Source organism: Camelus dromedarius, chromosome 2 (assembly GCF_036321535.1).
Source record: "Camelus dromedarius isolate mCamDro1 chromosome 2, mCamDro1.pat, whole genome shotgun sequence".
In the NCBI taxonomy this organism is placed as follows: domain Eukaryota; kingdom Metazoa; phylum Chordata; class Mammalia; order Artiodactyla; family Camelidae; genus Camelus; species Camelus dromedarius.
In genome coordinates, this window is record NC_087437.1 from 109,227,076 (window position 1) to 109,254,819 (window position 27,744).

At 36.6% G+C, this 27,744-nt stretch overlaps 1 protein-coding gene across 4 annotated transcripts in view; it reads right to left on the minus strand.

The window, feature by feature from the left end:
- Positions 1-2,566: 2,566 nt before the first annotated feature.
- The window catches only part of GRIK1 (glutamate ionotropic receptor kainate type subunit 1), a 354,685-nt gene continuing 329,507 nt past the window's right edge, over positions 2,567-27,744 (minus strand). For 2 of the 4 annotated variants that reach the window (XM_010977372.3, XM_031458530.2), the window contains 3 exons: positions 24,168-24,393; positions 18,936-19,186; positions 2,567-3,025 (listed from right to left, as the gene is read on the minus strand). In XM_010977372.3, coding sequence (XP_010975674.2) covers positions 2,870-3,025; positions 18,936-19,186; positions 24,168-24,393 — 633 coding nt within the window. In that variant the 3' untranslated portion in view covers positions 2,567-2,869. Of the gene's footprint in view, positions 3,026-17,450; positions 17,601-18,935; positions 19,187-24,167; positions 24,394-27,744 lie in introns of those variants that run through there. The other 2 variants (XM_064496747.1, XM_031458551.2) reach the window with 1 other exon arrangement.

Genomic DNA, 27,744 nt, shown 5'->3' on the forward strand with positions numbered 1-27,744 from the left:
GTCAGGTGGGGAGAAACTTACGGTTGTCAGAGGGGAAAGGTGGCTCTACCTTCTGGAACTGAGAGAGACTTTCTGTTTCTTTAAAAAGCACACTGCATAGATCGTTCTTAGGGATGTCTTTCCCAGAACAGACACTCTTAACTTTATTCCTCCTTTAAAACAACAATCATGGAAGCGTCTTCATTTAAAAGCCCATTTAGTCTTTTCAGGTCAGGCAAGGAGTTAAGTTAAAGCAGTAACTGCTGAGATAGAGGGAAAAAATGCTGGTCAAATATATTTTATCTTTACCTAGTTTTTCTCCCCCCCACTTCTTCCTTATTTCTGTCTCTCTCCAGCATCTTCTAGGCCAAGAACGGAAAACTCTGAGCATCTACATGCATCAGAAACCCCGTGGGGTCCATGCAAATAGTGCCTTTTCTCTGCAAGAAAGGCCCAGATTTGAAACTTGAAAGGAAAATAAAGCTGAACCGTGAACACCGTCTTTCAATCAACACCGGCCTCTCTCTCTCTTCCTGAATATTTCACCTGAGCGATCTTTTCCTACTAACATCGAGAAATTGCTGAAGGAAGAAATGTTAGACCCAGTTTCTAATTAACTTTGCCATTGATTTCTACATAACCTTGTATGAGTCACTGTTCTTCAGTGAAAGGGATGAAAATCTCAAAGATTTATAGTTGTTCTCAGGGATTTTTTTTTTCTGGACTAGGTTCCAGATATTCTGCAGTTTCTTCATTTTCTCTCCTCTGAACTCATTAGCTTACTCTGTTTTTCACCACAACACACACAGACACACACACACAAACTTATGCCCACATGTACACATCAGATGAGCTTTCAGAATGAAGATATTAGGGGGAAAGAAGGTGCTTATGCACTACATTTAGTAGTTGACATAAAAATGCCCTGTTCTGCAATTTTATATTATGTGCCTTGAATAAAAATTAGTTATCGAGAAGTGTAGAGGAAAGTGGTTCGTGGGCCTTAAAATATTTGTAAACCGACACACAATATATTTTACATATTAGAAGCTGATAAACTTCTTTTTCCACAAATTATTGTAACTGTATGTGAAAAGATACAGCACTGTAACATCTTCTGAAAATGAGAGAAAATATCGTAGTTATATAGAACATATCAAGTAGAATTCCTTTGGTATAATTTCCAGTGAACTGAATAAACTGCTTATTCCTCCTGTAATATATTAGCGTTCTAGTTCATTCTCAGCTAGTTTAGTTCATCACATTTCTATTTGTAAGTTTTTAATATAAGCATCTTAATGCATTTTTTATGAACTACACAGTCTTCTATTTGTTGTTAATAAAATTCTGATTGATCCTAAATCTGAGTGTTGATTACAATCACAGAATAGTATTTGTCCAATATCTGTTATTGCTATTTTAAAGGTCATTTTTTTTCCTTTTCATGTCTGCAACTATTTTTGTACTTAAACTCTAAAGGGACTAGATTAAAAGTTTCTTCTGGTTGTAAAATAATCCTACAGAAACCAATGGGATTTAATTATATGAAATATTGATCCAATGCCTGCTCCTTTCTCACTGTTTTTTCCCAATACCTGGATTCCCCAGCTAATCTCCCTTCCTTCACATCCCCACCTCTGCCCCCAAATCCTGGTGTTTTCCTGAACCCCCTCTCCCCTTTCCTCAGGACCACTTTCTGAGTCTCTGACGGTGTAAATTGCCTCCAAGTTCCGCTGTCATATAGCAGTCTCTCTGCTGCTCCTCTGGCTACAATATCTTTCCTCTGGGTCACTGAAAGAGGGGACCTCTCTGTCTTCCTCCTCTTCATTTCTTTCCCTGAATTCTCTCTAGTCTCAGCCAGAGTGATTGTTACCCGTCTGCCTCATTGTATCCCCTTGTATTTTAGCCACCGAACCTTTCTTCCATTGTTCTGGCCCCATTTCTCTCTTACTTCAGTTCCTTAGAACATGCCGCTTCCTCAGCTGGAATCCTTGCCTTCTCCATCCAAAGTCCCTCCCTGCACCAGATTAACTCATCATCCTTCAGATTTTAGCTGTACCTTCCTCTCCCAGCTTAAATACTCCGGCGAGCTCCCTCAGCTTCAGACTTCCACTGAAGAAGTGCTAATCCTGCTTTGGGTAATAGGATTTTATTCTTTTTCATTTTACTATAAACTATGTGAGGGCAGGGACCATGTCTGTCCTCCCCACTGCCATATCCCCAGGACCTAGAATAATGCCCAGAATGTTGTGGACACTCAGTTTTTGGAATGAATTTTCCCTTTTTAATCTCCTTTTATATTCAGTGCTATTCCAAGTACTATTTAAAATATTTATTAAAAAAATAAAATATTTATAAAATCAGATTTTAAAATGCAAAGATGGTTGATTTCACTTTACTATAATAACTAGGTGTTTGGTATAAACAAAGTTTTGTTTTGGTTTTTAACTCAGCCAGAAATGACTCTGTCAGGCTGAACAGGATTTATCAAATTAGAAAATCTGACAGCTGATGAGACTTGGTGACCAAACATTGTGAATGGGAACAAGCAGTGGGGAAAAAACTGACAGTCAAACTTGTTCTGGAAAAAAAAAAACTGTCATTTTATTATTTAGAAAGCACACACAGCAATTTATTGGGTGAAAGAGAAAAGGTAAAATAATTGAGTGTACAAATTCATTTCAAAAGAACCTGTGCCACTTTCCAAGTAATCTCGGTCTCTGTGAGCCTTTTAAGCTTCTGTGTTTCTTATATCTGTACACATAATCGGAGTTATGTGTGTAGATACATGGAAACATGTCACACACTTGTCAGAAATCTTTTCTCCAAACACCTGTAGTGAGCATGTTTTGTTTTCTTCCTGAAAGCTTCCTGTAGGTGTTTTCGTGGCTCACGCCACAGTCTCTTTTCTCTGAGTTCGTCTTTGATGACAAGTAAGGATACTTGTGAAGGAAGATTTCCCCTTAGTTCTTGACTTTTTCTTTAACTTTTTCTGATTTTTGAGTGAGATTCCCAGCTCTTCCATGATGGCATTGAAAGAGAGACACTAGAGAACATGAAATAATAGAGCATCAGTTTAATCACACTATCTCCATCCTCCGTCGATCCGTGTCTTGCCTAGGTTTTAATGAATATGAGGTATTGGTCTAAGGCAACTGTGCCACAACATAAATTCCCAGCCAGTCCCCACACCTCCTCCTCCACCCACTGGCCACCCACTTTTCTTACTTGGGGAAACTGATTCTCGGCAAGTTAGCTGAGCAAACTTTGGGGTTTCATTCACAAATGAAGTAGCATAAAACCACCCAGGTAGGCTCTCAAAATAGACAACTTACCTTTGTGGAGACACCAAAAGAGAGTTAAATTAAGTCATTTCCCCCACTGAGATGATCCAAACATTGATAGGTTTATCAAGGCATACGGACACTTCAGTAATGCTATAGAAAGTGAACAAACCTTCTCTACACCAAGGCTTTGTTTTTTTCTCCCATGAAACCTTACTTTGTTCCTAAAATAAAATCTAATTCTTGATGACTTTCCTTTCTGATAAAAAAAAAGAAAAAAAAAACAATTTTAAATTGTATATTTTCTCCAAAAAAAAAAAAAACCAAAAAAAAAAAAAAAACAAAAAAACAGAGATCTGACAGCAGCAATGATGCAGCTGTGGTTGAAATGAAAATAATATGGTACTGAACTGCACAGCAAAGACGATGGCATCATACAGAAAGAAAATGGAATTATGATTATAAAATGTTATGCATATGCAGATGGCATATGTATGCGTATATATATATTACAATTATGCTGTATCTAGTCACATGCACAATATATAAATGGTGCAATAAGACATAATTTGCTGTCATTTCTTCCAGCCAAGATAAGATCTTTGAGTGACAAATTTCTGCTTTTATAGAGATTTCTACAAAGTAGTGTTTTTGATCAGATTGCTCTTACAATATTCTCGAAAACCTCAAAAGCCTATGGTAAAGCTTATGAAAGTGCAAGCATTATTCCTTCACCATTAACTCACAAAATGCACATGGTTGAAAGTCAAATAACATTCCACCAGATGATTTCTCTAGGGTGAGTGCCTGATGGGAAGAAACTTATATCCCATGTGAACTATGTCTCTGTGGTCCTTGTGTTTCAATGTGCAAATATGTTTTTTGTTTTTTGGGTTTTTTTGAAAATTTGCTCTCCATTTTGTTCCATGAAAGAGTTGATGTAGTTGAAATAAGCAGTATTTTTAATTTTCTACTTGATTTGAAAATCAGACATATACATTTAGATCTTAGATGTAAATTACTGGCTTACCAGACATACACTTAAAAAAAAAACTAGCTGTTGGCCTATGACTTTTTGTCTCTTTTACACCTAAGTGTTTATAGGATTTGAATTTCATTTCCATTTTCCTATGGTCCTGAAAAATGAAAATTCAGGTCATGCATGTTACTTTTCTTTCAAACGGGAAGTTGTGGCTTCAGTGAATTGAAAGGCTGTCATGCCACACAAAGAAAAATTCAGGAATGTTTTCTATGAATTATACTGCACCATTGTCATGGCAAGTATGTCACAAATGAAATATAATTGTTGTAACGTTATGTGATGCGATGTTTATGTATTGCTATTAAGATGGAATGAATATTTTATAGTGTCATTATGGTAGATAATGTTGTATTGGGGTTTTGCAAACTTTGTTCAGAAATTTATTTGAATGGAAGAAAACTTTTTTTTTTTGCATAGGACATTTCTGGTTTCAGAAAGATCATTAAAATGAAAGGCAGGGAGAGAAAAAGAAGGCGTGCCAAGGATTTTACATACATTGTTACACATAAACTTCACAACAGCCTTATAAAGAAGGACTTGTTATGCCTATTACATAATGGGGAAATTTACTATTGGAGATATTAGATAATTTGCCCAAGAAACTTGGTTTGTAAGATAAAGAGTTTGCATTTCAACTCAGTGCATTTGACTCCTCAGACTTAATTGCTTTCCTTTTTTGTTTTATTTGAACTCTGAAACGTTTGATTTCCAACATTTCACTTTATTTTGCACTGAAACAACCAAAATGCATCTCTAGTTGTGGCTTCATAGGGACACAACCAGAAGGGGACTTGAAATCCCTCCTTCCCTATTTTGGGTAAACAGGCAGTTATAGGTCTTATCTTGACAATATGTTTCAATTAAGTTTTCCTTAAAGACACAGTCCTCCTCCAAATTTTATATTGACTTAAAATACAGCAAACATCTTTACTTTTTTGGATTAACCTTGAGCATTTACATCTTGCTGCCAGTGTGAGAATGAACATAAATATAGTTTTATCAGTGGTTCGGTTTTTCTGTCTTTGGTCACAAACTGTGATTTCTTTTTGATTCTGATTTTGTCTCCAGCTGTCGAAAAGAAAATGGCAAGATATCGGGGCTGACCTTTCTGCTTCTGAGTTTTTGCTGTAGTCACAAAGGAAGATGACCTTTAAGGCCCCTGCTGGCCATGAACTTAAGGAAACCATATGCTCTTGTATCCACAGGAAATGAAACTGTGAAGGTTGTCTTTCAACACAGAGTGTCATAAGAGGGGCTCATATTCATTAATCAAGTTGCCTTTTATAATCTCAGGATTAAAGATATATATATAATATATAAAGGTTGAACTTCTGAACTAGGACCAAAATTATAGCATCTTTCCAAAGCTTTTACTACTGGACTTGGTTTTCATGAACCCCTTCGTGTGAACAGAAGAATTATATTTAAGTCATGAAGGTTTAAATTTCTTTTTTTTTTTAAATTCAACAGTTTATCTCATGAGGTCAGCATTTAAGCTTACTAGCAAAGGCTGATGAAAATAGTTCAGGAAAGCAAACTGTAGACTGATCTCATTCACAAGGACAAAAATTCCTAGTAAAAATATTGGCAAATTAAATCTAGTAGCATAGCAAAATTTTAATCAATACTACCAAGTAGAAATTTTATTCAGCAATGTGAGTATGGTCCAAAACTAGAATATCTGTCAATATGAATAAAGGAGAAAATTATATGATTATATCAACCGATGCCAAAACATATCATTTAATAAAGACTCAAGATTCTCACAAAAATAAGAAAACACTATCACCATTATAATTTATCATTTACTGGAGATTATACAGAATACAGTAAGATTAAAAGATTAAAGTGTTGGCAGAGTGTTTCTTTCTTTTATTTATTTTTTCCTAAATGCTTTCATCAGAAAGTATCAAACAGAATGTTGTTCACCCAGCTGCCTTGTTATAGAGGCAGGGAAACTAGAGGTAGGGAACACCAGCAGTGTCCTCCAGTGTTTTGCAGACTGGAGATTCCCCTGGTAGCAAGGATCCTAGGTCCTCCCATTTTTCTCCAGTGGATGGAATTCGTGTTTTTAATGAATCTACATATGTGATCATGAATTACAGTTGTGAGTTGACCCTTGGTATCAGAATGCTGGAATTTAAGTTTCAGTTATGCTGCTTAGTAGCTGGGTTACACTGGACAAGGTGTTTATTTTTCCTTTGATTCAGTTTTCTTACCTGTAAAATGGAAACAATAGTAGAATTCTTTTCATAGAGCTTTAGGAAAATCATTAAGCTGACAGATGTAAAACACTTAGCACAATGTGGCACATGGTAAGTACTTGCTTTCTTTAAAATAAAATGTTATACATCACTAAAAATATTTCAAGTCTATGGCACTCATCTATCATCTCTCTCTCTCTCTCTCTCTCTATTTTTTTAGTGGCGACAAGGAACAGTGAAAAGTTGATGCCTCTTTCATTTTAGCCTTTGCACGCCCTTCTCTGCATCAATTCCTTTGCATTTTTTCTACGAGTGTTTTAGCTCAGATGGGTCCTATACATGTTTAAAGCATAGAATTTTCAATGCCTGTTATTATTTCTTTTACCCAGTCCACAACACGTTTCAGTGTTTATGTGTTTATAGGCTTTATGACAGCTTGTATCTTGCCCATGAGGGACAGGTGCTCATCTATAGGAAGGAAATGGAAGGTCACTGCAGTTCCTTGCCATTTATAAATATTATCACCTTTGTGTTAGGAACCCACTTACAATGAATCCCTATGCTGATAAGTTTGATGGGAAATTTATTTGCTAATGAATTTATAGTAGTAAACAATGTTACTGCCACTTATGCTGCTCCTGATACCATCCAAAGATAAAGTGGTGTGTGTGTATATGTGTGTGTGTGTGTGTGTGTGTGTGTGTGACTTTAGAAGAAAGGAAACTGGGAAGCAGAAGATAATCTCTTGGAGACGACAGCTGGATCTTCAACTAGAATGGTAGCTTTCTTGGTTTTAAAAGGAGAAGGATTTGCTTCTTTATTCTGCAGAAAGTCATTCCTCTTCTCTACTTCTTCGGTGCTGGTTGTGTGTCCCTAATGAGCCCCCCTTTCTCTCCCTTCTCTTTCCTTTGTTTACCTCCCTCTTTGGCTCATTTCTCTTTATAATTGCTGACTGCAAGGCACATCCTTTGAATTAACCCCAGTTGTTTGATTTCTTGGTACTAGTGTGAACCTTAACATAAATTATTCTCTTCTCCTGACACATTTGCCCTTTTATGGGAAATACTGCCCTGGAAAGTTGGAAGAAGTTAATCAAGTTCTTCTTGTTTTGCACTTGCCTCAGAAAATAAAATAGTCCAGGGCAGAGAATGATTTTTTTTTTTTTTAAGTTGTAGGAAAAGCTTTATGCTACAATTTGATTAGAGTTTACAGTATTGAAAGAACACAGGCTAACCTGTCTGGGATTGGCTTTCATACCGGTTACAAACTTGGCATCAGGATGTGAATATCAGATTGATTTCTCATCATATATTTAACATTTATGTGCTCAATATTTTCATTCATTTAGATGAACTACTTTTAATACATAACTTTAAGGGTTTTTCTGACAAATTAATTTTTTAGGAAGTCTGGACTAGCCAAGAATATAACACAGATTTTGCATTTTGCATAGGTTTCTCCCTTTAATTTATTAGGCTCCTTATTCAAAGATACTTGAAGTGATCTGTGGCAATGTCTAATAAATTTTCACCTTATGCTTAGAAGAAAAGAAAAAAATATAGATAATATCCATGCCATTTTATAGATGTAAAATCTTTTATTTTATGTATATACTTACCATAACTTAAAGGCAAACACTATGATTTCAGGTCTTTTTGTAAAGAACATTCTGAATAAAATATAGAATATCAGTAAGTATAGAAGGGAATAGGTGGCTGAGAAATAATGGGAATATTATTACTATTATTTTCTTGATTTGGTTAAATGATTATCATAGTTCTGCAGAGGCAGTGTCTCAGTAATTTTTTTTTTTTAACAAGAAGGATTAAGCATTCACACCCCCTGAGGTCTAGTGTGAGTATAAACCTAGAATATTCAACATGTTCTGTGCCTGCAGAAACAGACTCACAGACTAGAAAACAAAATTATGGTTACTGGGGGGAAAGAGGGGAAGGGACAAATTGGGAGTTCTAGATTTGCAGGTACTAACTAATATACATAAAATAGATAAACAACAAGTTTATAGTGTATAACACAGGGAACTATATTCAGTATCTTGTAGTAACCTATGGTGAAAAAGAATATGAGAACAAATATATGTATATTCATGTATGACTGAAGCATTGTGCTGCACACCAGAAATTGACACAACATTGTAAACTGACTATACTTCAATAAAAAAAAAATTTTTAAACATGCTCTGGGCCTAGAGTCAGGAAAATTTTTAAGGAATATGACAAAAGAATCCTACTCATTCATTTGCTACCTTGCCACTTTGGAAAGTCTGGTCACCTATCTGCACAAGTGTTTTACTTCTCCACAGGACGACTGATGATCTAAGAACAGGGATCAAGCTTCAGTCGTCCCTCACTAATTACATGAAGGAAAAGGTTGGGAGATGCTTGGAGCAGCTATGCATGCAGCTTCTTTGTGTACAGCTCTTGTGTTCCAGAACTCAGGATTTGCACTCCATTTACTCTGGTTTTGTCAGTTTTCTGGGTTCATTCAGAATCCCTGGGCCATCTTTCATGCAACAAACCCTGGGATTTTTAAAAAATGGATCTGTGAGGTTGAGAGTTAGTCATTATATTAGCTTCCAGAATAGTGGTTATAATGAATTGTGCCTGGAAGCTCATGAGGAAGCTGACTCTCATCTCCTGAGTCTGTGCCAAAAATCTCAGGTGGAGAAATCTCAATACTGTACTAAAACTTCAAAGTCTGGTCCCTGCTCTTATCCTCACCTGGGACCCAGCGCCCGCTCCTTGCACAGACCAATTCCCTGCATCTTTGATGCTTTACTCTGGCTCTTCATAGGTGGCCACCCCGCACAGTCCTGACTTCCCTTCCTTTGGCTGTAGCACGGAGACGCTGTTAGCTCACATTTCCTAGCTCCTTTTAATGTCGTGTCTTCACCATCTTTATGTCCTTTTGCATCTTTTCTCTCCTATTTCATCTTTGTTCCTTTACCTAAGGCTTGGCGCTGACGTTTTAGCTCTCAAATCCTAGATTTAAGCTTTTAATTCTTTGCATGAATGCATGTCCTAGAATTCTTTGTTTTCCTATCTGAGGTCTTCAAACCAAAATATATATCTAGGGAAGGGGGTGGACACAGGGTTACTTATGATGTCAGATACACAAGGATCATCTCTGTTGGGCTCATTTTTATTTAAAGATTTTATTTAGAAAAAATTTTTCTTCCATTATATTAAATTTAAGTATACTATGAAATGTCATTCTCTCTCTCTCTGTATGTATGTGTGTATTTTATATATATATGTATATATATTTATATTTTTAAGAATTATTAAATTCTTCACCTGGGGTGGCACGTCCAGGTCTATACCTCCAAACTCTTGGGGTATAAGGATGTGTATGTTCATTCTCTTCTAACATTAGGGATAATTTCATGGAAAACTTTGAAATGTGAGGTTCACACTGAGGCAGAACATTTTGATATTAATCCATGTGCTTTTTCCAGTTCTTCTGAATCTCAACCTTTTTTTCCCCACTTTTAAAGTTACAGCAAGAGCTTTTATATATTGCCCTCAGGGTAAAGATGACATAGGAAAAAAAGAGTCAAATTTTCAGCTTTGAGTTCTTAAATAGACTTGTGTGGATCTATAGAAGCCATTGCTGTCTTTGAAGCTATTAATTATGATAGCCAGGTGTTTGAAAGAAGAGGAAAAAAAGTACTTTGAATTGTAAACGTTCGCCTTAGAGCCTTCAGGATCCAGTATATAGGACTGGGGATAGTGGTGAAGATAGGACTGTCCTGTATCTACTTTCAAGGAGAAACATCCAACCAGGTGATGGGAAAGCCTCGACACTGAGGAATACTTAAGAAAGGGTTCCTCACTTGCCACTTCTGGGGTTTAACTCCCAAGGGTGAGATGAAGCAAACAGCCTAATAAGTGTGGGGACCTGAGAACACAGGGACATTGTGCCCCCTCTTTGTCATAGGCTCTCAGAAGAAGCACTCACTTGAGTGGATAAGTGTCATCGGGACCTTTCATCAGGCCACCTGGAGACTGTCCTCTGAGTCTTCCATGGCCTCTGAAGGTTCTCTAGAACCAGTGGCCAGAGAGCAGAGTCATTTCTGCAGTGAAGATAAGCTTCAGGTGGGCTCACATCCCAGAGGTAAGCAGCTCTCTTTGCCTAAAAGCAGCAGAAATGTGGGTTTACCTGCCAACCCAAAGCACCCACAGTCCCTTTCTCCTCTCTGCAGTCATTGTCAGAGGCCACTATGACTTTCATCTCCAGTCCTCTAGCTTCTCTTTGGCCTCTTCTCAGGGATTTGGGTAGCATCTAAGCTTAATGATTTCCCTCTAGTTTGTTCTTTCTTTCCTAGTGGTCAAAAAATGGTCAGGGATAGGAAAAAGAGGTAGGAAAACATCATTATATGTATTTTCTCAAACTTGATCCTCTGGTTTTGGCTCTTGCTAATTAGAGATAAACTTTTTGAAATTTAACTTATTCAACAAAACACCTAGCTCTTGAGATTGAAAGCTATGGTTTTTAAGATTTTTCTCTGTGGTACAAAGTTGTAAAGTCCACTTAAAACTGAAAAGCTAAGAGTTTGGTTCATCTCTGGGTAGGAAACAATGCATATAAAAGTCTTGATGATTGATAGCGGAGAAAGGTAGGGGTAAAAACAATGGAAAATAAAAGTGCATCATCCTTTTCCTTCTTTTCCCTTTGCCTCTCTTTAGCAGAATTATTTAAGTTCCACTTACAGAATAGAGACTTTCCTGGGCACTCCAGCCCTATCGATCTCTTTCTGGAATTGTGATTGAGTATGTAGTAGTTCCATAGCTTCAAATTGCTTGCCAAGTACTTTTCTTCTTCTTCTCTCTCTCTTTTTTTTTTTTTTTTTTTAGCTTATTCTGTAGGCTCATCAAAGTCAAAAACAATTCTTCTTCTGTAATCTTCCCTGTGTTTGTAATGATTTGGTTATGATTGATTGGGTTGGAGCCCTCTCATTCTCTGATGCTATAATGTCTGTTTTCTCTGCATCCAGAGCCAGCCATCCCACCCTGAAGTTCTGGCAGGGCAAGGTAATTCCATCTATTGCAATAAGAATTTAATGTGCTCAGGATTGCCACATAATAAATAAATATATATTTATAAAATATATTGTTCATGTATATGTTAGTATACATACATGCTAATACATGTATTTATACGCATGTATGTATATATATAAATTCTTTAAGCTTTTTTTTTTTTTTTACTGCTTCTACATTTTTATTTTCTTCCCACTTTCTACTGGAATTAAAAAATACCATGGTTGGAAGAGAATTTTAAGAGCAACACCCTCATTCTACAGTTGAGAACACTGAGGATGAGGGAAGGACAGTGACCTGCCTAAAGGCACAAAGCCATTCAGCAGAAGCACTGGCATAGGAATTCCTGGCTTGTGATTCCCAATTCATCTCCCTGTTGGGTCACAAACATCTTTCAGAGTTTGTTTGGTTTACTAGATGTTGCCAACTTGTACGTTGGAAAAGTTATTTCTAAAAGGATGTTAATTGCTTCCTGGCCTCTCTGTTGATTAATGAATGTTTGGGTTTCCAGGCAAAGAAAAGCCTCTTTACGCAATTACAGAAATAACGTGATTAGAGAGACTTCTCCAGACCTCTTGCTAAATAAGTTAATCAGACTACAGAAGATATAAAGCTGAGGACACTTGGAAGCATCTGATAATGTGCCAAGTGGCAGTGAGGAAAGATAAATTCCAAATTACAGCAGGTTATCTGCAGACAGTAGTTTCTTAGTTCTTGTGGTTGATAAAGACATTCTTTTTTGAAGTTGAAAAATCTGAATATTTGACTATTTTTAAGTCTGAAAACTCCAGTTGAAAAATTAGGGAGAGAGAAAGTTGTGGCTAAGCTAAATTAAACATTTTAATCAGTAGGGAGAGCTACAGCAGTGTCATTACATCACTCAGGTTTTAGTCATTATTTTTGTGTGTCTCTGTATACATTGTAATGTGGAAACACACTGCTGTACAGCTTGGCCAATTAGCTATATTTGGGCTGACAACTACGAAGCTCAGATTCTGCAGGGTGTTGAAACCATACGACGTGTTCGTAATGTTGGTTTTCTATCACAAGAATGCCCTTCTCTTTGCAAATAGAATTTCTTTGAAAATTTAAAGGAGAATCCCATTTTATGTGATACATGTCTCTGTGGAGAGGATTTTGAAAGCAAAAATGATTTTAATATGCTTGTGCATCTGGACATAAAATTCCATAACTGTGAGAAGCATAATGAGATGGTTCCTAAAGGCAAGTTAAAACTGCAGCATCGAGCAGAAATTTTTCATTATCTATAAGAGTTAATTAATAATGCCATTTGGCACAGTTAGATGTGCAGAAAATAGTACAAGAAGTAAGAATGCTTTGCTTTCCTTTTGCTTTTCCAGGCTGTTCAGGCTACTTTTAAATTGCTTACTAGGAAATAGACCTTAGAGCGTAAGGGTCATGGGCTTGGAAACTAATTGGGATTCATTATTTTGCCTCTTTGTCACAGATGGCTCATATAGAACATAATATAATGCTGCAAATGCAGTGAGGTATTTGGAAATAATTTTCCTTGGGTGGGTTTATAATCATATAATCCAGCTGATTTTCCTAAGGGCACAATCTCTACCCACCATGGATTCCTTAGGTAGTTCCAATTTTGCTGGAAAAATTCTAAATTAATTCAGTTTATAATTTTAGTCTAAAATAAAATAAGCTTTATATTTTTCCATATTGCATTAGGTTATACATGCTTGTTAAGAAACAAATTAGACAACATTACATTCTCCATAGATGTCAATGCACTTCTCAGTTTTTTCACACCTCCTCACTCTCATCCTAACTTTAAACAATATTCCTCAAAATATAGTACACAGATGACCTGCCAGTGTTAATAGAAACTCACACTGACCACCTAATTTGGAGTCACACTGTGGTATTCAAGCTAGTTTTAATGAAAACTCATGCTTACCAACTACTTTTAAGTAAAACAACTGTATTTAGGCTTGTTGGAACAAAAAACTCATGCAAGAAAAGCTATTAAAAAATTCTTGTATTGTAGATAATTTTCATGAAAAGTCATATACATGACCTAATTTTAGAAAAAAAAAACTGCTGTATGTAAGCTATCTTTTACACAAACTAGTGTGCAAACTACTTATAAGCATTTACTTTCAGGTTTAGTTAAAAATTCTGATTCCTGGACTACATTCACTGAGGGGGAGTCCCTGGAGGCCCAGCTTGTAACCTGTGCATTTCCCAGGTGATTCAGGGGTATTCTGAAGTCTGGAAACCAGTGACTAAAAAAAAAAAAAGAATTTGAAAATTTTTATTTCATGTTCAAGCCCCCTTTTTTCTAAATTTCACTTAAAATGCAATGGCCTCACCTCGGGTCACTGTGGTCTTAGTGGTCATTTGATGGCAAGAATTGGTGGTCTGAGAGCATGTATAAAAAGAGAAAGTGGAGAGTGTAAGGAACCTAGGGTCTGAAGTGATTAGGGATTTCAAAAGTTACGAAAAGGGCACAGAGAGAGCAGTGAACTACCCACCTGAATATTCTGAGGAAGCCTACCACTTATAATGAAACATGAATATTAATAATGGACTCTAATGACATTTCTATCTCAAAGATGTGCACAGTATCTTCCTGAAGTCTCCTAGAGAAGGTTTATTAACTATTGAATGCTAAATATAAGCTGTGTATCTTGCTTGGTATTAATGGTCCTAACTCTAGAATCAACCAATAAATAGTAATGACTTGCTGAGTGCCAATTATACGCTAAGCTTCCCCTTTAAGTCACTACTGCACACTAGAATCCACAGGGTACCTTAAAACTGCTATTGTTCTGTTGCCATTCAAGGCTGATTAAATTAAAATTTCTAGAGATGAGGTTCACATCTTTTGCTCTAGGACCTCATGTATTGCTAATTTGGGTCCTTCTCTTGGGCACAATGAACCTGCCATTGATTTTTAATGCTTATGTGAGGAAAAGTGGTCTCAGAGATGGTTTGAATCTCTAAATTGGAAAAACTATTTTCTAAACCAACTCTGTTTTAAGATATATGGTAAATTGTATTTATTGCCGATGTGACCAATGAGCAATACAAATAAATTAATTCCTCTATAAGAAACTGTAGAAACTGTCTGTTAACCAATATTTATTAATAGGACTCATAAATGATCTCATTTTCTATGGCATTATGTTATTTTATTTGATTCTCAAAGCAAATATATCAATGTATTATCTTCATGTTACAAAAGAGGAAACTGAAGTTCAGAGAAGTTAAAAATATATTCCAAATAATAAATATTATTGTTTACTGAGTGGCAACACTGTGCCAGGCAAGGTATCTCATGTATTGTATATTATCACTGGATAAGATACACATTATCATACGAGTGTTCCCTGGAGTATGATCTGTAGAAACTTGGTCTGTCAAGATACTTTGGGGAAAAAAAAGGTTCTGTATCTAACAAGTTGGGAAGTGCTGGGTACTCTTCCATCTTGTTGAAAATTCTCAGTACATCATTAACATATTAAACACACTGAAATGTCATGTGGTGAAGGGATGTTTAGCCTACTGCTCCATGGATTACTTGACCATGAAAATTTTATCTGAGTAAAACTTGCCAGTGGAAGCCATTTTGAAAAATACGCCTTCATCACAACCTTATGACCTACAAACTATATCCCAATATTACATATTAAGAAACCAAGGCTCCGAGAAAGTCAGTCACTTGTCACTTACAGCCATTCAGCATGCGACTCTACTAGAACTTGGATCTAAGTTTGGCTAATTTAGAAAATTCTTTTCTGATTCTAATTCTAGGACTCCCAGGTGCTGACTCTGATATCTAGTTCTCTGTTAGCAAACCTGAAATAAAACTGTGGAAAGGGTGAAGTGCTGGGCTGTTTGTTAAAATATTTGGAAACCATAAAATAATATATAACTATCAGAATTAGGTAGTACACATTTTAAAGTAGTACACAAATATCAGTTTTACTCAAATGTCTGAATTACACTTTTGAAGGACATTCTCCATAGAAAGGCAAGTTTTGTGACTGTTAACCTTGATCATCTATACTTTGTTAATCGTTCTTGAACTTTCTGGGTAGGATTTTTGGTTTATTTAATAGTCCTTGGGAATATTAATTTATGTAACTTGTGGTTTCTATATACAGAATCAATGAATTATTAATTACATAATACTTATCCCAACATCTGATTTTATTGACTATGAGAATGTGAGCTCTGACCTGGCAAACAGTATGTTGCTTTTCCCTCAATAACAGTAAATAAATGTTAGTGTTATTTATAGATATTTTCCTAAAAGTACATTTATTTCAAAAAGAAAACAAGACTGAGAAACAACGAGGGCAAAAGAGTCAACTTTCCTGAACACACTTTACTGGAGAAATATAGAGTTGATTGGAAAGATTTGTGATTCAAAAATTGGAACCCATTTAAAGCTAAGTGAAGAGAAGGCAAAATGCTACATGATTGCACAGATGGTACATCTCTACTTCTGAGAAATATATTTTGGGGGATCATTTCATATGTCAAAGGTGACCCCATTAAGGAGAACAAAAACAAATGGATCCCATGTTGAGGGAAGATGAAAGGCATCTTCAAGTCCCCTGTTCACTGTGAAGAGGAAACAAGCTCAGAGGGACAGCAGGTATCCTCCATCACAACAAATTAAGTGTGTAGTTGGCTTTCTATGTCACCAAGCTCAGTTAGAGTGGAAATTATTTACAGTATTTTGAATGCAGGTTGAAAATAAATCTACAGAGATGTGTAACTAATGTGTATGGAAATTCTTTCCTTTATTCATTTTCTCCTCCTTGTCCTTCTCCTCAGTATGCTTGGAATGAGTTGAAAATGGCAAAGGATCCAGAGAAATGAGTGTGAAAGTGGCAAGGTTCAGAAAAGATTGCTACAAAATCAACCACTCTATCCCGGATGAGTAGAAAGGGGATGAAATAGCATCTTGTGGAAAGATGTTCATCAATGCACAGAATGAGGGCGAGTGAATGGAAAATAGAAGATGCTGTGCATTAATTTCTACCTCAGGACTTTGCTTGGAGCTTGTAAAAAATAATCTATAACTTGAAAAAAAATCACAGTTCCTTAACAACTCTGAGCATACTATCTATCTGAAACTGGAAAATTGTTAACCTCTACAAGTAAATGTTACTTGAGAGCTTGATATTAATGAATTTCTATTCAGGGATCATTCTTGACTGTGTTGTGTCTTCCTGAATGATACTCAACTTAGCTAATGCTCTTCTTCTGTGACACTAGAAGTTTCAAGTTTACTTTTCATTTTCTGGGTCACATTTTTGAGTCTTTAAAACCTAAGACATCTTTGAATCTCTGTATAAATAATACATTTTAAGTAGTAAGCTCAATTTGAATTAAAATTTAATATTGTTAAGGAGTTATTATGAAAAGATGGGGCTTTGGGTAGTTGGAAAGTGTGGCTGTATGGAACGCATGGTACAGGGAAAAGGAAAGAGGAGAAAAAAAGTTTCACAAAGGTGAAAAGAATTCCACAAAATTAGCATTTTGTTTTTGTGCTTTGCACAATTGAAAGTCTGAATCTACTTTTTCATGAGGAAAGAGTTGATTATTTTTTCATGCATGAAAATACAACTAAGATAATCATTCTTTTGATGGTATAGCTTATTCTTGTAAATACATATACCCTGGAGTCTTTTACCCCTAACATACCTCTGTTTCAACATAAGATGCACATGTGTTTCCAGTGCATTGAATTCAACATCTAGAGTACATGGGTTTTGCTATCTCAAAGGGACAGCAGTTATGACTATTTATGCTTAGTAGATACAGATATCAACAATACCAATCAGCAGAAACAATTTCTACTGGGCACACCTTTTTTTTTTTTTAATGATTACACAGTGTGAACTGAGGACTGTGTCCGAATCCCTCTCTCCTCTCGAATTAATTTGCCACATTCTAAATCCGTAGATAAAGTGGTTCCAGAGGTGGAGTTGGTTGGATGGGTTTGCTTACATTGCAGTCCATAAAAGAAACAAAAAGCCTTGCATGCAAAAGAAATGAGAAAAAAATACAGAAAAATGAATAAATCACAGGCAAAAATGGGTTTTTAAATGAAAATTTAAATCAAATGAAGCTGGCAGTTATGAGAAGCACATTAAAGCATAACATATACAAGCTTTTATTTTTCAAATTAGTTGCATAAAACAAGACACCTCAAGAGCAAATCGAAAGTTAAAACAAAGCAGATCAGTTCATTCTCCCTTTAATTAAAGACAACTTTCTCTGAGAAGGTCTAGGAAAGGTGTTCTTAATCTTTTCACAATTGTCTTGTAATTCGGGGGTATTTTCATGGCGAAGCCAGGTTATAATCAATCATCTCCATCTTTGGGAGTTTAAGGGGAGTTTCCCCTTAAAGGAAGTAGGACTCATATGAGATTATTAACCAGAACCGGCTACGTTGTTTGTGGGGCCCAGAGCAAGACGGAAATATGGAGCCCTTGTTCTAAAATTATTAAGAACTTCAAGACAGTGATAGCTGAGCATTAAACTAGTTTTACAATGAATAATTCATAGTTCCAAAATTCTACACGGTATCTTTAAATTGAATGGGTGACCAAATGCTCTACAGTGGGTCTGAGCTTTGTGTTTGTTTATTCTCATATGCTTACGAAGGAATTATCTTTAATCACAGCCATCTTCTTCAGAATAGTGCAAGCCCCTGGTGTAATTTTTGTCAACAACTAACAGACAAAAATGGTTGACTGTTGAAATCAACCATGATCCTAATTATAATTTGGAAAAAAATAAAAAGTCTTTAATGTATTTTATTGTGATTCTGTATTGTTCATCGTATTCCTGGCAATTTTTTTTGTGATTTATTCTTTTACAAAACATATTTTGATAGCGGTAAAAGCTCCGTTTCAAAATATTACATCTATATCTTTATGTAAATTGCTTTGCATTAGTACATGTGCTCAGTGTCTACACTTAAGAGATGGTAACATTTTTCTTGAAGGTCTCTTTATATTTTTTCCAATTTTGAATTTACTTCTTTCTTCCCCTAAGGTTTCTATCTTAAAAGCAAATAACTGTTCAAGAAATTAACTCAGTTTGGAATTTCTGCATTGTCATTCCAAATAGTGCTAATTGGGTTTAGTGTATAAGGCAGTTCATTCTTTTCATTAATAAATGATGGGGCTACAGTGCCAGCAGCACCCGGCAGTGATTCAATAGCTCTTTGCTCTAACTCAGAAATGGCTCTTCTGGGCAACTAATTCAATAGACTGTTACAGACAAAGGGCATCCTTATAAACCCCAAACTTAAGACAGATAACGCAAACTAAAATCTACCCAGTCCTGGAAAGAGATGACTCACCTGTTCAATATCGTTGTTCTTCCGTGATTTGTATATAAATTCTCCAATGGCTACAAATACAGAAAGGACCAGTCCTGCAGCCAGAACAATGAAGATACCTCCAATATTTTCGACTCCCAGAGCACTGGCCTCTTTGTTGTCTTCCTCAGGGCAGCCATTCCCACGCCACCACTTCTCTTTCATCATATGCAGTTTCCCCTCTTCTTGTAACTGAAGAATAGCAATGGTAATTTTATCTCGGTAAGGAGAACCTGTAAGTAAGATCATTTGGATATTGGTCACCAAAAGGTTGAAGAAGATGCACAGAAGGTTTATTGTCTTAGAGGTAGCTACTTTATAGCTGTTGGAAAACCCCAATCCACAAATTGATCATCAAAGGGCATGAAAGTTCAATCCTATGTATTTTCTGACACTTTCCTTGACTTTATTTATTTTGTTATTTTTTAAATTGAACTGTAGTTGATTTACAACGTTGTGTTAGTTTCTGGTGTATAGCATAGTGATTTAGTTCCTATTTCTTTTCCTATTCTTTTTCATCAAAGGCTATTACAAGATATTGAATACAGTTCCCTGTCCATCCTGTATTTTGAATAATTGGAAAGGAGAGAGCTGATATGTTGAGATTAATTCTTACCCAGACTGTCTGTTCCTTTTAAGTAAGAAAAAGCTGAGCTGGGAATTCCATAACATCCCTCTGCTTCTGGCGATTTGTTTTCATGAATCGTTTCCCACGTTAGGGAATTTTGTTGTGCAGATTCCACATTTTTCTAGGCTTTTGGTTGTCAAATATTGTGACAGCCTGGCTAGAGGAACATCAGTGCCACTTTCTCTGCTTCCTAGGAGAGTTGCTAGACATTTCCTTATCTCCTTTACAGTTCACTGTGGTGACTGACCAATTTCTAGTCACTGAGAGCTAGGGCAATATATGACTATTTCCAGTCCTGTCTCATACATCCTCCCAACATCTCTCCCTCACTTTCCTCAGATAGGCAGCAAGGAGGAAAAGATTTTAAGTCACTAGCAATAGTGGAACCACTAATTAGGAAGGGCTTGGATCCCAGGATGACTGCATGAAGCAGAATCTCTCTTTCAACCCACAACTGTACCGTGAGGTCAAGAAATAAACATCTACTGTGTTAGCCATTAAAAATTTATAGATGTTGGTTATAGTAATTACTCCACTAACTAATATACCTATTAAGATACTATTAAGAGTAGGTTTTAAATAATGTAAAAGTCTTACAAAATTCAGTTAGATTTAGAAAATTTGCAAGCACTTTATTGATATTATTTATCCTCTATCTTCTAGTAATGCCAGTGAACTTTTGATTACGTTAGGGCTAAAGAACATCAACATCAGACTCCAGCAATAGCTTGCCCAGAACTGGGTTCTTAGGTCAATGATGCAAAGAAGAGATTAAAAAACAAAAAGACGGTAAGACTTCCTTACTCAATTTCTCCTTAGATGTTAAGAATTTTTGTTAGTGTTTCTTCTACTTTGTAGGAAAGTAGTAGACCATAGCTCTTTCTGTTTGTAAACTTTAATGTTCTTCTTGGTGGAAATAGAAAAATGCAAAAAAAAAAAAAAAGTAGTAAATAGAAAAATGTGGCATTTTAGAATCAGAAAAGATCCTAGGAGCCATATAGTCCAGACTACTTATTTAGAATTGAAGAATTTAGGATGCGAACGTATGGGTGAAAGTAATAGTTACTGGCAGAGGAAAGAATTTAACGTAATACTCCTTACTTCTCTTGGTGTTATTTCCTTGAAAGCTTCTCCCATTACCCACTGTGTCACACAGCCCCTCCTCTCATATATCTTATGTTCTAGGGCATGGTTTAAGTTAGAAAAGCAGAGGATTAACATGATAACATTTGCCATTATTCTTCCATTCCTCCCAAGACTTCCTAAAGTCATTGTCGGACTCAAAATCAATTTTAAAAGAAGAGCAAGATGTTTTGGAGTCAGACTGTGGCTTGTCAATTAAGACTATGGATTTTTTGGTGGGAAAATGGCTCTTGAAAGCCAAATTAAAAGATACTGACTGCTTGCTTAAACACCCCCAGAATAACGGTTAGTGTCAAAATTAGCACCATTTAACATACTTATAGCGTGTGAACAATTAAGTGAACCAGGAGAGCTTTACTTTAAAGTACATGAAAATAATTTAAAGAGTGTAAGAATGATCCGTACAGTAACATCTGCAGCAGGAAGCATAGCAGTATACACAGTGGGCACTCAGTAAATGTTGACTGATGCTCTCCTGCCTTCAGGCTGCAAGATGCCTAAAATACCTCAAGCAGACGGGGATCGGATCTCTGTTTCAAGCTGGTCTCTAAGGAAGGTAATTTCCAGCCTCCTGGTAACCTGTTTAAGCCTTAACTGCTCTCATTCTCTTCAAGTTTTGTTTTAAATCCCTCAGGAGGCACATATCCAGAGAGCTTCTGTCCTGAGCATCTCTAAGAAGCAAAGTCTTCAATTTAGTGTCATGACTGAGCTGACTTTGCCAATCTTCGACCATGAGAAGGAGTTTGGAGCCTGAAGGGAGTCAGTCAGGGCAAGACTAGTAATATGTGGAGAATTTTTATATCTGAATATGTTTTAGCTTCAATTTTTGTTGCTGTTGCTTAAATGGACTGAATGACATCGGAAGCAATTTATTACAAGTCACTTGAAAGAATATATACGTATACACACAGATCTTCCTGAATAGCAACTGATCTTTCTTAAAGAGTCAATTCATCATAGAAGAAACATCTCACAAATTTATCCAACAGCTGTATTCCCAATGGATGTATTCTCTCTGAGGTCTGCCATCTGTTCCAATTATTCCTTCATTGTTTTTGTTTTAAAAGCATGACAGGTTTATAACCACTATGAAAAATTCCTGAAGTGTATTTCTTTTCATCTAGGGAGGGGGAAAAATGCTTCAGCTTTGGAACTTGTATGTCAGATAATGCCTGAGGTTGGCAAAAGGTAGACTGAACTGGAACATTTAAATCTCTCTGTATCATATTATATAAGACATAGTGATACCCATCACAGGGTCAGCCTCATTCACATGAAGGGAGAGTCATTTTCAAAATGCTTCAATTCAGGAGTGTTGCAAAAAGAAGCACCTTGCTTCCTCCACATCCCTTATCAAAAATTTTACCTTTAGATTTATATTCCATTCAGTAGAAGAATATCCATTAAAAGTCTCCTATTAAAGTATGCATATTCTCAGAAGAAGTGATACACATTGTTATTTTTATCATTATTACCAGGCAGGAAATTCAGTGGGCAAAGAGAGGGTGTTTAATGGAAGTGGAGGTGGGGTTGTGGGGTGGAAGATGGAATAATAAAAGGACGGTTTTCAACTGTGTAATTTAGTCTCAAGATGGTGCTATTAAGAAATTTTGCTTTTCTAAGAAGAGGCAGAATACATTACAATCATAAGGCCTTGATTTTGAAAAGATTCAGGCAAAGGCACCCAATCCTTGTGTTTTTGTCTCATGCATGGTCCATTTAACTAAAATCCATGGTGATGGGCTACAGAAAAATAACTGTCTAGCTTCTTCCACATTGTTATCCAAAATGAACGTGAAAAAGCTTGGTTAGGGAGATAGGCTATTATTTTCAAATCAAAAGGAAGCATAGTATCTTTTCAGTAGGTGTCTTAACAATCCCACTGAGTCTTCTGCAGAACACACTGACTTAGTTATAGGAGAGACTACCACTTGGGAAAAAATATATATATACTTCATTTGCAATGTTGGCATTTTTATCAGGAAAAATTGTTGGGAATAAAGGGGCAAGAAGGTAGTCACAGGTTCGCTAGCCTAACCATTCTACAGATTTATTTGGAGGACATACATAACAACTATAATAATATAGTTAATTTCTTCATAGCAAATATTTCTAACACCAGATAGAGCGCACGGAGTCAAATTGGTTATGTATTCATGGTAAGAGGTGAAGAGAGTTGACTTTTATTTGGTTAATCAAATTAATATTGATCAATACTTGAACATGGACTACTTAGTCTTTTTTTGAAATAAATTTGCTACAATTAGCACATCAGGAAAGTTCACCAAAATCTGAATTTTTCCATGAAAAATAAAATATCTAATAACATTGTGCTCAAGTTCCCACATGTTTGCAACTGACTAGACCTGAAAGGCAGCTGCCCCTGTTCAGTAAGTCATGTTATGTCCAATTCTTCACAGTTGCTTCCATTCCCTACACCTCTTCAAACAAGCAGGCTTTATTCAATTATACCTGTTTGGCCTCTGTAAGCATTTGAGTTTGTGACCCCTGTCTGATGTAGAGTGTTGAACTAGATAATCCCCTTCAAAAAACAAAACTACTAATCTACCTTGGGTTTGTAATTATCTGATTTAACTCTGACTAAGATTTCTTATTGGACCAGCCCAGTGGTCTAAGATGGCCTCCAGTTTCTCCTCGTTGGAATGCTTATCAGAAAATTACCAATGACTCACTTGAGAAGAGCAGATTGCCACCGTGTAAGAACTTACACAACACAGTTCCTGTAGTGAGGGAAATTGGGAGTTTTCCTAGAGAGGGACTCAGTCATTGTCCCTTGAATTCAGAATATAGGTCTGTATCCTAGACACGCAAGAAGACCTAGCTGTGTGGGTCTGTATGCCTACAAGGCAATAATAACCCCAGGGAGAATGGTGGTACAAACTCAAGGAATAGGAATATTTACAGATTTTTAGATAGTTATCAGTGATTGAATCTAGCACATTACCAGAGCAAATTATAAGTTAACCTTTGTCTTTTTTTCTTTTGGCTGATATAGCTTTGCTTTTCCATCTACATGGAACACTTGCCCTTTAACTTCGTCATCTACATTTATTATTAATTTTGTTAATTTCCAGTACACTTTAAGATAGAAAAAACTCTATAGGCATGTGTAGGTACAGAAGAAAATCATGTGAAGATTGTTAATCAGGAAGATATTCTTTTAACAAAATTTGCCTGGGGTAAAATAACAAAATCTATATACTCAAACAAGTATGCAGTGGCAGAACTTGAAAGAAACAGTGAGTTGAAAGTTTATTAAATATCTTGGAATCTTCAATTCATAATATGCCTCTGCTCTGTATGATCATTATTTATTAGCCCACTGAAGGCACTGTAGACCTTCTCGGGATGTGGAGCTGAAATCTCTGACTTTGTAATTGACATTGCCCATCTCAGTCGGGCCGATACCTTGCCTCTCTTACCGATAGGCGTTCCCACTCCATAACCTTTGGAGTCAATGAGGCCCCCGATCTGAGTGAGGTTGCAGTTTCTCTGCGTCACGTACTCAATGCTGGTAGACTCCATCAGCAGGGCGTAGTCGGTGGTGAGCACTCGTTGGATTCCCTCATCACTGTTTTTGACCAGGGCAGTCTGTTGCCTGCTACTCATGAAAGCCCACATCTTCTCATATGTGGATATCTTTGATTTCTGCAGGGAAATAGAGCATACCCACCAGCAGAGAGTGCTGAGAACACATGTCCTAAAGCTATTCAACACTTTCAGGGGTTCAAATAGCAAAGGAAAGATTTTTCACTTTAGGCAGGAAACCAACATTGATCCTGGGACTTCAGTTTGGTGGTTGAAAAGAGCCTGATTCACCACAGTAAAACACTTGGAAACACTCAGGCAACTATTGAGGAAATGAGGTCTTGCCCCATTTATGTGAGACATTGCTGATTTCAGTAGGGAAGACAGAACATTGGTATCAATGGCAGCATTTGCCGAATGAACTGTGGCCACTTAAGAGCAAGTCCTCAAGCCCCACTGGGCCAAGGGCTAACAGCACATCCCAGGACTCTACTCACTTATTCCATGGCCCTTCAGCTACTTCAGTAAGCATTGTCTTCCTGTTTTCCAGCATATAAGTTTCAATAGCTGATCCAACATTCGTTGGCAGGGAACAGCCTTGGGATAGATCACATACTTTCTGTGCTTTATTTATGAAAGAACTGCCAATTACTCTTATCTTTTCTGGAAAACTTAGAGTACAAATGGTCTTTTCAAATTAAAATTCAGATCAGAAAACTCTTCTCACTGTATTAATATGCTTTTTTATGTACATGTTTAATTTTAAATGGCAATTATATTTTAGATAATGACTGAATTTTCATTTGAAATTGTTCTCTGATTTTACCTTTTCCCTTATTCTTCAGCTTTTCAATAGACTCAGTAATAAACCATATTTATGATACATATTACATATGCATCTATACATTCCACTAATTATCTTACTTTCTTTGTTAAAACACACTAAGTTTTCATATCGCTTAGGTATACAATTTTTATTCTTTTGAATAGTGATCTGTAAATAGACATTTTTACGTTTTATTCTGTAATTTCCATATTGGTCCAATTTTGTTCTATATTTGTCTTCATTTGTATCAACACTCCCCTCCATTTAGTTGGAAGATGAAAGACATTATGAGAATTACTGATAATTCCAAGCTAACTTCAGCTCTCACCGTATATATTGGTGCACACACACAGGAGAGCTCCCTTGGCATGCACAGGGATTATCATCTCAGGAGGGCAAAGAAGCTTAAAACATGATTTGGGGCCATAAGCAATAAATGGAATACCTGTGGAGTCACCTCTAGTATGGTTACTCATGCTCAAGTGTTCCTGGGGGCTCACTCAATTCCTAACTATATTTAAGATCTGGGTTAATGCTGTAGGCTTTATGAGTTAAAGGAGGACAGATGGCTTTATTTTGGATTGTTAGGCATTTGAAGAGCCCCTTGAGTAAGGTCTTGTGAGACAAACAGCAATTCAATAAACAGTACCTTATAGATACTGATATTTTATGGAAACCATTCTGTCATGATTAGGCTCCTGTGAATTACTCCTTATCCCCAGAAATATCTGCAAGTTGGAGCTCATGTCTCCATGCAAAAGCCATGTTTTTGAGGCTGGAGGTCAATGCCTCATTTGTTGAGTAATTTCAGCCTCGAAGAGTCTGAAAATGCTAAATTTTCAGTAAAGAGCTACTTGTACAAAGGCAGGATGGTCAGTCTATTGTTTTACGAATGCACTGCCAGGAAAACTACTCCTCCATCAGGAAACTACCTTAAGGAAAGATAATTTTCTTAGAATTATGAAACTTTAAGGTTCTCAGAGACTTTAGGAATTGGCTCATTCAAACTGCGGTTTTCACAGAGGAGGAAGTTTTGGCACAGAGGTTTGGAGACTTTATGAAAGTCATAAAACTACTTAGCTTCAGAGCTAATTCTGGGCCCCAGGACCCCTGACATCGAATTCAGTGCTCTTTCCACTGTACCGTGCTGATTTTGGGGAGGTGGATGTCGATCTTGCCAAAATTCTTATGAGAATGGTTTTAATCTTATTCGATCTACCTGTGATACATCATCTTATATTCATGAACTCATATTATGCCCTGAGATTGTTTGCTATTTGGTATCATGTTAATATAAACCAGGAGTTAGCTTCCACATAAAACATCCATGAAACATCTATTTTTTCACTGTATTTAAATTTTGTTGGAAATGAATGTGGTAAATACAATAGTTAGAAAGCTGGATTTTTTTTTTTAAGTCTATGGAAGTTGAGGACAAAACAAAGTAAATGACCTGTTGATTCATGGTGAACAGACAAAATACAGGGAGCCCTTTTAGGAATCCAGGAGTTGAAGGACATGGAAGAACATGATAAGATTCAGCTCAAAACTTACATACCTGCTGTTGAGCCCTGTCAGGTGTGGATCGCAAATTATCTGTGGTGAAAGACTGTCTATGTTTTCATCCCATGGCAGACCTACCTGTGGTCCTACTACAGGGAACAAGCATACACTCACACCAGACGCGAATTCACCAGATAAGCACCTGACAGCCCTCAAAGAAGTCTATATTCAATGAGAAGTATCCATTAATCATGGTCTTGGTGCCACCACAATATTATTTAGAAAAGCTACAGTACTTCTAAACGCTTACTCTCAATTTCCTTTTTTAAAAATCACATCACAACTTGGTAACACAACGTTCCCTGAGTCAGCACACTCTTCACACAGCACTGCTCTGTGGAGCTGGAGGTCACAAATTTAATTCAACCACATTTACTTCTTCCCTTTTGGAGAAGAAGGTTGTTCTTGGCCTGAACTCCCTGAGGCGCTGGAGGGGAAATCTAGATCGTATGGAGTTTGAAGCATTGAGAGCAGAACCTTTTCTCAGTAAGAAAACTATCAGTCACTAGGTGGAGGACTTGGTCAAGTTGAAGGTACAGGAAACACTCTAAATTTCTTTGACCTCCCCTCCTAACAATGGTAAACTTAATGGGGCAGAAAATAGCGCCCTTCTGTTTTCATTTAACGTTTTCTTTCGTCATTTAGAAATTTTGCTGTTGTGGGGATCCATTATATTCTACATTTGAAATTATAGACTATTTGAAAAGCTGGAGAGCTTAGATATATAGGAAGACCTGGAATTTGGCTAAGGAATAACCTTTTAACAGTTAAAAATGTCTGTAGATGACTTAAGCACTTTAGGATATAGTGTGTTTTCTACCTCTGGAAATCTACAAGGAGAACTTCATGGTTGGGTGAGTTTCACTCAAGGATCCTTCAACCCCGGGATTCTACTCTCTAAACCAGACTTTTCATATTGTTTATGCAGGTCCTGACTTCAGGGACAGTTAAGTGACACACAGGGATCACACTGGTTAGGAAAGAGCCAATACAGAGTCAGAGTCTCTTTCCTCCTTATTCCTGAGTTTTGTCCACTGTCATACCATGTTCTGTAATGTTTATTTTTTGTTTGGTCAAAAAAA